This window comes from Lycium barbarum, chromosome 1 (genome assembly GCF_019175385.1).
Source record: "Lycium barbarum isolate Lr01 chromosome 1, ASM1917538v2, whole genome shotgun sequence".
NCBI classification, from domain to species: Eukaryota; Viridiplantae; Streptophyta; class Magnoliopsida; order Solanales; family Solanaceae; genus Lycium; species Lycium barbarum.
This window is the reverse complement of record NC_083337.1, coordinates 1960117-1974164: the sequence shown is the minus strand read 5'-3', so window position 1 is coordinate 1974164 and position 14048 is coordinate 1960117. Positions and strand designations below refer to the sequence as shown.

General features: G+C 32.4%; 1 protein-coding gene across 1 annotated transcript; it reads left to right on the top strand.

The window, feature by feature from the left end:
• Nucleotides 1-3226: 3226 nt before the first annotated feature.
• LOC132628717 (NAC transcription factor 56) lies at nt 3227-6871 on the top strand. Its single transcript, XM_060344483.1, has 3 exons — nt 3227-3671; nt 4652-4962; nt 5806-6871. The coding sequence occupies exons 1-3, from the start codon at nt 3485-3487 to the stop codon at nt 6319-6321; spliced, it is 1014 nt and encodes a 337-aa protein (XP_060200466.1). The 5' UTR covers nt 3227-3484; the 3' UTR covers nt 6322-6871.
• The last annotated feature ends 7177 nt before the right edge of the window (nt 6872-14048 follow it).

The window sequence follows — 14048 nt, the reverse complement described above, 5'->3', positions numbered from 1 at the left end:
GCTTTGTGCACCGAACTCTGGAGACCTCATGAGTTTCATTGATCACTAAGCCATAATCTTGAGTGCTATGTCAATTATAATTTAAATGAAAAAATGATCCACAAATTTTTTAATATTTTATTTAACAATCGTTTATATTATTTTTTTAGATCTTCTACAAAACGAGAGTATATCACAAGTGATATTTGCAATGGATCATAAAATCGATCTCCCCTCACTTCTAGAAGGACAGAGCTTCTAAAAACAATTTTGAAAGTTTTTAGGTCACGTCAACGGTTTTATGGGTTCTTGGTCCCTACTCACACCTTTTTCTCTGATGTTCTCCTTATTCTTCAAAAATATCCTTTGCTTCTTGGTCATGTCAAAACATATATGTGTAAACTGCACTAAATTAAAGTTGAAGATTATATGAGTCGGATATTTTCTCTCTTTTGGTGTTAATTGAGGAAGGGGAGCCTCAGTCCTCAGAGATCAACAATAAAATTATTTTCGTGTGATTAATGAATTACGAGTTCAAATCATGGACTCAGATAATGATATTTGCGTCTAGGTAAATTGTTTATATCACTCTGTCTTGGATTGATGTTCTTTTCCGAATTTTACATAAACACGAAATATTCCGTGCACATTGATGAAATAATCATTGAGATACCTCAGTTAGACTGACTAAATTAAAAGGACATAGTAGAAAGTTTTTGGTCTAAACAGTCCTTTTGGTCTCAAACAAAATGGGATTACGAAACTTGATAATACGAAAAATAGAGCTCGAATGTGGAACTCTGGTAAAATTTGACTAACAATCGATTTTTAATCTAATCTGATGAGTATTTGATATACGTCATCGTTTTATATATATATAAATTACTTATCACTTATAATTAATACGCCTTTTTTGCTTCACTTTTATAGTTACTTAATCATAGAAAATAGCAGTGTTAGATGTAGTTTGGTATAAACATTATGAATGAATCTTTTTTTTTTTTGATTTTTTTTTACTACATAGGGGTAGGGGGAGGGGATTACAACGTGAGATTCGAACCCTCACCTACAAGGTGAAAGTTCAGGTAGTCAATCAACTGAGCTAATAGATCCCCACTATGAATGAATCTTTTATAATTTCATGTAATTAAATATCGGATATAGATAACTCAAAAGCAAAGGGAAAATCACTCAAAAATTGTCCAACTTAGTGCTACTAATTTTGAGGAAGATTCCATTTGCTTTTTCTTTAATTCGGTACATGCAACATCCCATGGTTGTATTTCCCGTAATTAAACTTTCTAGTTGAAACAAACTAATGTTTTTCTCCCGGATAATAGGCTCATTTGGATAGGAACTTTTATTTTAGATTGGTCATGTGAAGGAGAGGTGAAGTAACAAACTCCTAATTTTCTTATTCTTGTTATGTTTTAAAAAAGAAAAATATTCAAATATTTTATCTCCATTGAAAAAGATATTGTAAAAGCTTAAATCAGACTAAATTGACGAATTCTACACTAATCATTACTAAGTGTGGTAATTTTTTTCTCTATGAGTTTAAAACTAACAATATGAGTAAATTGACAGTTTGTATATTTTTTCCAAGCGTGACCCTAGGCCAATTTGTCCAAAGATTAGCTTAGAAAGGCCTCCTTATCTTGTTATTTGCTTGTCAAGTGTTAAACTTTTGTTAATTTGTCGTTCACCAATTTTTTGATGTGGTGTGATGGGTGAGATCTCATTACCCTTAACTCGATATCTCAACATTATATTCTAAGAATGAAGATGTTCATAATAGGACGGACTTTCCTCTTAAGTAAATTTTACGCGTGGCTTGAAAATAACGATGACATAGTTGCTTTCCCCTTTCTCAACCGTCCACGTGTGGATTCCAAGTTGCAAGCGTGTCTGAATAATTAAATTTCCTGAATTTCAGTTCTCAAGCTCTAATTACATCATTATCATGTATTAATCACCTCTTCTATTTGTGCCAATGAGTAATACATGGACTATCCTCCTTTCTTTCTTTTTTTAACTAAATGACTAATGAGCCATCCATTCCTTAATTACATGGACGTTACCCATATAGGTTCAAAATATTCGGATCGACAGTGAGCAAATTGGAGATGTTTAAATTTTACTTTTTTATACTTATATATACAACGCATAAAGACTTTTTACAATATGAATATAGTTATTCAAGTTCTACCAGGGTAATTCTCAGTTATCAACTCATGTTTGCTATAAATAATTACTTTTTTCTCTATGATGGTTGTTCAGACCAGTTTATACACACATCGACTAATTAATTCAATGGAATAGTTGTTACCCTTTTTATTAATATAAGTACCGAGTTACTTCGTGCATCAAGACTTGAACAGATCGGAAAGAATCACCTTATATTTTTGCAACAGTTGGATTTTAAACTTGACCTCATGGGAATCCCCTTTCATTTTAAGTGAAGGCGTTTAATTGAGCGAGAAAATTTAAGAAAAGAAATGACTTTTAAAACTTGTGATTTTAAACATTGCATGTTCATAAAGTCATGTCATTAAAGGTAAAATAAAAATTCTAAGATTAAATTGTTTCAAAAACAAAAAGCTATCGGTTTTTAAAATTAAAAAGAAAAGAGTCTCACATAAATGGGACGAAGAAAATATCCACACTTGTAATTGTGAGTTGTAACACACTATTCAATAAATTAATCCAGGTGCGAGTAAATTGGCTTGAATATAACTGTTATTAAAAAGATACTCTTTTTGTTTCATTTATGTAATAATATCTTATTATTATTTTGTATGGAAAAAATGACACATTCTATATTTTGGAAGGATTTAACTTTAATTAAACTCCTCATTTTACCTTCGAAGATGATTTATAATTACAGAAATTTCATATATGTTTAAAATCACACTCAAAAATCTTTTTTTTCACCTTTTAAACTTTGTAGCGGGTCAAACTGCTTCACATAAATTAACACAAAAAAAGAAGAAGAAAAAAAGAATATGCTTAATTGTTCTTTGAGTAATTCAATAATATAAAAAAGTTATACTATCTAGTAGTGTATGTTGTTAATGCTTATGTTTTTCCATAGCTGCTGTGTTTACATTTTTCCCGAGGGTTTATCGGAAACAATCTCTCTATCTGCACAAGGTAGGAGTGGGGTCTGCATACAAACTACCTTCTCTTGATTCCACTTGTGGAATTAGACTGGTATTATTGTGGTTGATTAAATCCACATTACGATGGCATCACCATAAATTCAGTGGTCCCTTATACCATATAATATAAGAAGAAGAAAGGAAGTGTGTAGGGATGAATTAACCAAACAATTTTCCAGCTGATTCTTCTCATTTCTCTTCATGCCATTTCTCTTTTCAAAACAATATCACAAACTCAAATCCAATAATCATCGTACTATTCAAATTAACCTTGTACCTTGTATTCTTCTTCTTCTTAAAGTACTGAATTCAGATCAACTCGATTATCATCAGTAATTGTATTTATGGGGAGCACGGATTCATCAACCGGGGCACGTCATCAGCCTCAGCTCCCTCCAGGGTTCCGATTCCACCCGACCGATGAAGAACTCGTCGTCCACTACCTGAAGAAGAAAGTTGACAGTGCTCCGATTCCGGTTGATATTATTGCTGACGTTGATCTTTATAAGTTTGATCCATGGGAACTCCCTGGTACTATTTTACTACTGCTATGCCTACTCCAGTTACTTCTTCTTTTTCATTTCTATAACCTATAGATAAAGAAAAAGAACAGGAATTAGCGATAGAAGATTTCTGTGGCTAAATTGCAAAAACTCGTAATTACTCCTATTTAACTATGGATTATCAAAATCATGTTAGCTATGAGCTATGAGGAACTTAGTAGCTTATTCTCTTTTTCTTATAATAAGTTTTTTTTTTCTTTTTCTTTTTCTTTTTCCTTTTCAATCTTCATGTTGTCATAAAGTTTCTATGACCAACTTCCAGAGGCTTGAACCCAAAATAGGAATTAACAATGGCCAAGTACTTCTGTCGCTAAACTGCAAAAATATCATGGCTAATAATTCTATTTAATGGTGAATTATCAAAAAATCAGGTTAGCTACGGTCTATTTAGTGGCGAAGTTCTTTTTTTGTATAGTCATAATATAATATCTTTTTTCTTTCTTTTCAATCTTCATGTTGCCACAAAGTTTCTATGACCAAATTGCATAGGCTTGGACTCAAAAGTTAGCATCGATGAGTTTAACTTATATACATTAACAGTATAAATAATGATGTTCTCCAAAGATATTTATAGATATTTTTATTAAAAGTGAATTTGTAAATTATTATATTTCTTAAAATATATTTACAGGTAACCTTGATTAAAGTGAATTTTTAAAACAAAATAGGTTACCTGTGTAAATAATTATGTTTCTTAAAAGATATTTACAAGTAACCTTGATTAAAAGTGAATTTGTAAACAAAATAGATTACCTATTGCAACACGTAAAAGCGACGTGATAGTGTATGACTTTTTGCCAGTTTTTACAAATTAGAATTCTAAACGTATGTGTGGAATTCCTCGAAAAGTAGTACTCATAAATTTTAAGTTTTGTACTCATATTTTCTTAAAAAATTTAGAATCTTGAATTTTAAATTTTGAATCCTTCTCTATCAATTATGATGCAGCTAAGGCAATATTTGGAGAACAAGAATGGTATTTTTTCAGTCCTAGGGATAGGAAATACCCGAATGGGGCGAGGCCGAACCGGGCAGCTACATCGGGTTATTGGAAGGCTACCGGAACTGACAAGCCGGTGTTTACCGCCGGTGGAACTCAAAAAGTTGGGGTCAAAAAAGCTCTCGTGTTTTATGGTGGAAAACCTCCTAAAGGAGTGAAAACTAATTGGATCATGCATGAATATAGACTTGCAGAAAATAAAACAAATAATAAGCCCCCTGGTTGTGATATTGTTGCCAACAAAAATGGATCTCTGAGGGTAAGTCCTTTTTTAAAAAATAACTATTTATATCTTGACTTAATTCAAGTTTCAAATTTTTAATTTGATGAAAGAATTTATGAGGCACCGTTCGGATTTTGAGAGTCAACACTAGTTTTTTCTTTTATCACGATTTTTTCATACGTCTCTTAAATATTTTGAATTAAATGTCACTTATAAACTTTTTTCCAAATATATAAATTTTATTTCAAAAAAACTTAAAATTTTATGTTCGAATTCACGGTCAAAACTAAAGAGTTTGACTCTCGAAATTTCGGTGGTGCCACATATAAATCGGGACAAAGGAAGTATCAATGTAATTTAATCGGTTATAGTACGGTTAACACTATTGAAAAATGGAAATTTCTGACGGACGAAAATGAGCTCGTGGCAAAACATTTCGACGGATTCGTCCGTTGAAAATCCTGCCGGCTTTTCATATTAGTACTATGAAATGGTTTAAGTTGGATAAATGAGTATTGTAAATTATTTTACACTATCTGCGCAATAATACTGGTTACAGTAAGTTATCAATAATACTGTAAAAACAAGGATTTCTGATGGACAGAAATGTGCTCGTGGCATATCGTTTCTGACGGATTTCGCACGGCATTTCAACAGATTCATCTGTCGGAAATCTCGCCTATTCTAGTTGTGTATTAGTACTTTATTTTGCATGCTACTATATGAGGCTTGATGTAAAGAGTTACCATATTTGATTTTTTTTTTTTACTTTCAGTGCATATAACATAAAACTCGAATGAATGTACGTAATGTTTGACTGACTAGTTAGTCTTACTTTTTTAGACTATACTATATGTTCTTTTTTGTTTTGTTTTGCAGTTAGATGATTGGGTTTTATGCCGGATTTACAAGAAGAACAACACACAAAGGCCAACAGATGACATGAATGACATGATGGGACCAATACCACCATTATTTTTTCAACAAAAACAACAAGGAATTAAAGCTTCAAACTATGGTGCATTGCTCGAAAATGAATCGAACATGTACGAAGGAATTATGAACAACACGAGCGATATGATCAACAATAATGGATCCATTTCACAGTTATCGTCAAAGAGACCGCTCCCTGCAGGTTTGTACTGGAATATCGAAGACGGGGATAATTCTCCGCATACAAAAAGGTTCTTAGTGGAGAACGGGGATGATGGACTTAACATGAATAATGTGCAAACAAATCATGATCAGAACAGCTCCATCGCCAGTTTCTTGAGCCAGCTTCCTCAAAATCCTTCGATTCAACAACAACAACAAGCATTGGGATCTCTTAGTGATGGAGTTGTCTTTCGACAGCCTTATAATAATCAAGTTACCGGCATGAATTGGTACTCTTAGAGATGCAAAAAATCAAAATTTAGCTGGCCCTGTGAAATTAATCAACCATATAATATATAGTACAAGTATTATCTATGGATCTCTCATCATTCTACTTAGAATTTACACAGAGCACCATCTACTCAGACCGTCACATCAGCAAAAGAGAGAGACATAATAGATAGTGAAACACAACTAGCTAGCGGCAGACAGGCATTCAGTTAGAAATCAGATGCTCCTTCAACAACTATCTTCAGAATGTTATATCTCAGCTTTCTTCAAAAACCAGCTATTAGAAGGCTTCTCTTAAAGCAGAAAAATAGGAGTTTTAGTAATTTCAGCTATTCGATGAGAATGATTGCAGTAGTGAAGCAAATTATGATAGACACGAAAATCATTTGTTAGATGATAATCTACAGCTTTTTTGGTGACTATATGCTTGTGGAAAAAATTTAGGTAAGACGGAATATGTATGGTTGGCTTAATTTAACCTCTAATACAACTTTGGTTTGTTTGTGATTCTATGAATAGATATGCTAAGAATGAAAATAAGATTTTGTTGTTGTATCGATGATTTGCGATGATTTGTGACGGATGTGTCCGTCACAATTTTGACATTTTCTTGTAGTGACGTGTTGACTAATCTTGCTAACATTGTACTAGATAAAATGAAAGGGTTGAAATAATTGAAAAATGAGATTATTCAATATTCACGAATACACATTGAATGTGGAGATTACACATTGAATTTAAAAAAGAAGTGAATAAATAATACATTCACATGAAGCAGAAATTTCTGGTAATTTACCATGATAAAAGCAAGGAGACTATAGCTGTATATTTAAACCATATGTTTTCAGCTTCTCATGATTATTCTGTCTTCTGATCATTCTTTCTACTGATGGTCATTACAAGAATAAACTATTGTCTAAAAGCTTACATGTATTTCAGTTTTTTTCTTTTCTTTTGTAGTTTAGGTTACGTGCTCAGACAATTTAGTACAAGTTTTTATACTATTATATACGTTGAGGTGATTCGAGATGTACGGATTTCGAACTTGAACTTTATGCATGGGTAATTCTAGGACAGCGACCTCAAGTGCTATAATCATTGGGTTCGAAATTTAATATTCTTATATTTTGTGAAATTTTTAACACATATATAAGATGTAGGTCAAAGCTAATAGTCGAACCATAACTTACAGGATTTTGTCAGGAAAGGGGTTCATCATCCTAAACCCAAATATATATTTTGACCTTGTGTATACAAAGTGTGATTTAATTTTTTGATGAAGGAATTTCGGATAACCCCTTCCGCCCCTCTCACTTCGTCCCTGAAGGTGGCCTGTATATGGTACGTTGAAGAGTTATAACTATAGTCTATACTCAGTTGAATTACGTACATTGATTAAGTAAAAATTCTTTTATGTGTACATAACCTAAATGCTTCCCAACACACTAGATGATAAAGCTGACGGTAATGGGCTAGGATAGTTTAGATTGTTAATTTTGATAATGGAATTACCTTCTCCTTTTTTGGGGCGTCAAAAACCAAAGAATCGGCTCTCTATTTGCAAAAGTATTTGGCAATACAGCACAATTAGCATAATTCAAAAGAAGATGGGAACTTACTAATTTAGATAAAAAGATAAGAAGCTTTAGTTGTGGGAAACTGCATGGACAGTGGCATATATGTTAAAGAGGGATGTATACAATTCAACATTGTTAATAGAGTATCATCATTGATTGGAGGAAATTACGTAGTGGATAACTTACATGACTCCTTAGTAGTTGTCTTCCACTTATTACGGCACGACATTGGTTTCATAGCTTAGCTTGCCTTGACACAAAATTTAATAAGGAAATAATTCACTACTAAAAAAATTAGAAATTAGTGATGGGCAAATTTTATAACTAACATCAGAATATGTCGCGAATCATATATTTAGCAACGGATTAACGACTGATTCTTATGCTAACTACGACCAATTGCGACGAGCGACGAAGTTTGTAGCTAGCTAATTCTAACTTTTTTCTGTAGTGATTTCCGTTAAAATTTGTTGTATTTCTTTCGGAAGTTTTTATTTCTTCTTTAAAATCAGCATGCGAGCAATGAGCATGTGAATAAATTTTTATATTGATGATTAATACGGTTTTCTACTATATGCAGTTCAATTTTATTATTTTTACTTAACATTAAAAGTTAAGAGGCCGAAAACCGAAAAGTTTAGAAGAGATGGAGAACCCTAGCAGCTGCCCATCAAGGCGTATACAAGCTTGCTTCTTGTTGCTTTCAAACACACACGCAAGTATATGCGGTCGTACAAGTAATATAGGACTTAAAGTCCAAATGTCGTACCCACAGGGACTTATGATTAACCGTCAACTAAATTAAACTAATGCTAATTATCTAAACAAGAAAGAAATCCAAATTTATATTTATAAACTAACGAAAAAAGAAAGAAAGTAAATAATGAACTTCAACCAAGAAAGAGCGGATTTTTATCGGAGAAGAGATAGATCTAGGGCTATGACCACTAACAATCCAGTTGAGTCTTCAATTCGTTCTACCTATGGGTTACTAGTTGACGATTTGATGTTAACTTATGAGTATCTTCCGAGTTGCTCACAAGCCTGTAGATGCTACTATAACGCTTATATTCCTATGGTCGCCAGAGGTAACAAGAACGCATTTACTTCTCCGTATTCAACTAAGCAAGGTTAAAGGGTATATTTCTATCCTCATTAGCGAAACGATCAATCGAACAAACTCTATTTATTCTTATTACGCATGCAAATTTCCTATCCCTAGTTCAATTCACAGGCCACAGATAGTGCCTAACTATTTCGTCAAATAATCAAACAATTAAGATCAAGAATATAAAACCCTGTAACTGCGACCTTCACAACAGCTCCAAGATTTCTCTCGGTCCAAAATTCTGAACTCAGTGTCATAAATTAATCAAAATTATGTACAAATCCTATAGAATATGTATTTATAAGGTACCAAAAAGTCTGAACTTTTAAAAAATTAAATCCAACTCAGATCGGAAAAAATTGCGGGATGTTGAGAGAGCCTAACTTCTCGCGTCAGTGGTGCGACGCATGGCCGTTTTTTTCATCTTCATTTCAATTTCAATTGGTTACTTCTTTTTGCCTTCACTTTGGAGGGACAAACTCTATAAAATGTCCCCCACTTTGTCCCCTCTTGTCTCTTCTTCTTTTTTCCTTTCGTGTTTTATTCAATTTTGCTTCAAATTTTTTTATTTTTACATCGTATTATTTTTACATAATAAAAATATAATATTAAGCACATTTCATTATAATTAATATTTAAAAAATAATTAAAAATATTAAAATATGAGACAAGCAATGAATAAATAAGCATTTTAGGTTGAACATCACTTCTTCACAAGCCTGCTATCCCCTAAAAGTAGCTTTGTAATGTTTCCCTGGAAAGCAAAGGCAATTAAACAATAATTAAGAAAATTTGGGGTTTTAAGAAAGTTATTGCCTTTATTGAAAGCATAAAATATATACGATCCCTAAAGGCATTAAGTCAACAAATTAATTGAAGAAAGCCAATTTGTGAGGTTAGTAGCGCTCTTGTTGCCAACTTTAATTTGCGAGACCTATGGCTATATATAGAAAAATTGAAACTTTTGGTTTCGCTATTTTGTGTCAACGAGATTCAACATATATTATATATACAGAATGAAATTTTTTGGCGAAGGAATATTTATTCAACCCAATCCAAAAAATTGACACCCACACTCCATGTATGCTTAATTAACTCCCAAATAAATTCTTGATACTCCTACGTTTCATTTTATGTGATTCTGATTGACTGAATTTATAGTTCAGTTTGGTTTATTTTTAAAACCATTCTTGGATAATGATAAAAAAGAAGAATTTTTTGTTCCAACGCTAACGCCACAGGGTCGTCGATTGTTTTTTATAACCCCGCCTAACCTTAAAACTTTTTTCACAATAAGTAGCGTTAGAAATTTTAGCCAAACTTAGTTATGAAAAATAAAAATAAAACTTTGACCAAAGCTATTAGCTTTCCATCACTGTTGATTTAGCCTTAATCATCGGAATACACTCTACCCCAATCTCTTTAGGGGTCGTTTGGTTTAAGGTATAAGCTGGGTTATCTCAGCACTAATTTTTATACCATGTTTGGTATAAGGTATAAATTAGTGTTGGGATAAATTTATACCTTGTACCAAACATGGTATAAAAATTAGTGCTGGAATAACCCAGCTTATATCTTCTTAACCCACTTATACTGGGATTATTTTATACCATTTTTTAGATGGTATAAAATAATCCCAATAGATTGGATAAATTAGTCTCGGGATTATAATCCCGGGACTAATGAGTCCTTAAACCAAACGATTAGAGTGCTGCTTTTTTTTTCTTTCTCTGTCATTAAATGTTACTGATGTCTACACATTTTAGTTGAGTTCTTCTATTTACCCAAGCTTCCACCTTTTGTTCAAAACAGAGTATTTCTAGCATTTTTAATCACCTTCCCATTGAAATCAAGAATTTCAATTTTGTATTCTTTGAAAATCACTTTGTCATTTGTGCCAGAATTGAAATTCTTTGAAAATAACTTATTGATGAAATGTGTAGTTAAAAATATACAAAAGTTCCACAATTTTTTTTTTAAAATAATCAAGAAAACTGAATTAAGAGAATCTGTCAAAATTTATGTTTAATTATTGCATAATATGGGTATCATTTATGCATATTTTGATTATGCACTTGTTATACACATTGTACATTGTATAATTATGCATAATATGAGCAGAATTGATGTATATTCTGATTATACAGTTGTTATACATTCAGAATGTATCAGAAAAACAAGGAATATAAAAAGGAGGAGGCAACTAACCAACATAGAGAAGCAGTCAAGAAACTATGCATAAATTATGTAATCTAAAATTACTGCCATCCTCCCTTGTTGAGGAGAGCTAGAATTTGATAAAACAAAAGAAACTTTTAGATGGGTACAGATGGGGAAACAAAGAAACCTCTTCTAAACGGTGTATTTTTATATAATCCTAAAAATTATGTAATCTAAAATCAATATCCCTATAATTTATCCTAACAATTAACTACTTATTAATTATATCTGGCTAGAACCGGTTGAAAAGGTGCGGAAATTGATTAAAATGGGTTATAAAAATAACATAGTTTTATTTTGAGTTTATAATTAATATGGGATGCTGATTGAGTTAATTGTTCCTACTTAATGATTTCATTTCAGTGCTGCTCGTTTTAGGAACACACAATGTGTCCACTTCGTTACAAAATTGATTAGATGCTACACATTGCATACAAATTGTTTTTTCTTTTCGGTTTCTCATCCGATATTCATACTCGTTTCGAGGTTATGATCAATTCAAATTTGTGCCACGTAAGGTCAATTAATTAAGGGGAAAACATTTCGTATGTTGACAACATACGATAGCATGCATAAATATATAGAGAGAGACAGATCGATAAATGCATGCACATCCATATTATACACTTAGACGTATTATCAACAGATTTTCTAAGTCTTATCTAGATTTTCTAAGTCTTATCTTTCTTAAACAGAAATATTTATAATTACTTTCCCCATTTTCTAGATATATGTGCAAGTGTATAGACCTAGACATATATTACAAGTATACACAAAATGTATACTAAAGGTATATACCTGTAAAACTAAATAGAAGACAGACAGCCCAAGGCCCAAACTGTAAATCTCATATTAGACGAATAGCATTTTGGATTGGGCAATTTGCAGGGTCGTCCTTCGCTGGGGTGGTCTTTAATTTTTGGCCTCTGCCTTTGCATATTCTTTTAAGGCAGATAGAATTTGCGTAGAGGGCAAAAGTTAAAGACCACCAATTTAAGGGCCAAAACTTAAAACAACCAATTTAAAGGACAAAAATTAAATACTACCCCAAATGAAGAACAATCCACGCAAAAAAAAAAAAAAGTTTTGGATTGTGTATCGTTTGGCCCAATTCCGTTTGGGTTCTGACCTACTCATTTAGCCCAATCATATTTTTTTACACTTATCTTTTAAAAATTCTATGGGAAATTTGCAGGATTGTCCTTCGTTGGCGGTGGTCTTTAATTTTTATCCCTCAAAATGGTGGTTTTTAAATTTTGTCTTTCAGGCAGAATTTGCATTTAAGTTCTGCCTCGAGATTTTTTTTTTTAATTACTGAGCTGGGGTTCGAATCCACAACCTCGGGGTGTTAGGCGAAGGGCAAAACTTAAAGACCACAAATTTGACGGGCAAAAATTAAAGACCACCCCAGATGAAGGACAATCCGCGCAAAAAAAAAAATCTATTATATCGTGCGTTCGAGAAAGGGAATAGGAATTGAAATTTGACATATATCAATTACGTGGAGATATTATCAATGCCCCTAAACTTCAAGTCTTTGTGACACCCAATCTAGCTATATTTGATCCTTTTTTTAGGTTTTTTGATGAGGTGAATAGACAAATTTATGTGTGAATTCTCACTTTGCTTGTTTTCTGGTTAGGTAAAGTTGTGAGATGTTTTGAGAAGTAAATGGAGAGGTTTTGGTTGAAAATGACTAAAATATTAAATAATCAAGTACTTCAAAAGCTAAAATAGCATCGAAATGGATTTAACTATACAATTGTGCACCCTATTGCGCAATTGGTTTCTGGGGCTTGCGTCGAGGTCCGATTAATTCGAATTCACACCGTATTTTTTTTCTTTTTAATCAGAACTGAATTCCATTTTATGCATCTTTCCAGAAGCTTACACTTTGATCTGAGAGCAAAAAGTTTCCGAAAAACTATTTAATAATATGAAAGAAGTCCTCTATCTTAAGGGATTCGCACTGTGTAAGGTCCATTATTAGGGGAGAAGCCTTCTTATCAGGACTTTTTATATATCTAGGGCTTGAATTTGAACCTTAAATTAAAGGTGGAGGAATCATATCTATCCTGCTACTAACTCGGGATGATTAATGATATTGAATTATTATAAAGTACCTTACTTTGATTTCCTTCGACATGCAAAAATATCAAAGAGAGTCACATGACTACAATCCAGCAGCAATGAATAAATGAGAGTCGTAATAAATGCATTTGACACGTTGCTTAGTCTAATAATCTTTCAAAACTCCTCTTGGCTACTAAAATAGCCAACTTTGCCAAATCAAATTTTAAGTGCTAACTTTAATTTTTTTGGTTACAAGCTTATAGTTATTAGTTAGAACAACATTTAGTCAGAACAATATTAGGAATATTTTATTTTCCTTTCTCCTATTTATGAAGCAGCAGAATTGAAATTTTTAGTAGTACGGCAAAGTAATTCATTAATTAAACACAAGATCTCCCAACTGTAAAATGGACAAATGGCATAGTGAGTACCTTTAATTACTTAACGAAAGTCAAGCTATCTTCTTCAAAAGCCTTAACTTACTTCTAGAGTTCCCTCACGTGGCAATCCATGTTTGGTTGGAAGTTGAGACTTTTTTTTTTTTTTTGGATTTCCATTATGTATTAGGTACTCATTTTGGATCCGACTAATTTAGATTTGCGCTGGATAATCTCGCTTTGGAAAATAAAACGCTCCTTATCAAAAGAGACACTATTCTAAGGACTCAAAGACGAAACTTTTAATTAAAGATGAAAAGTCTGCCAAGTTAAGACTTATACGTTAATCAAAAATCGCCTTATATTTATCACTTGTCACTT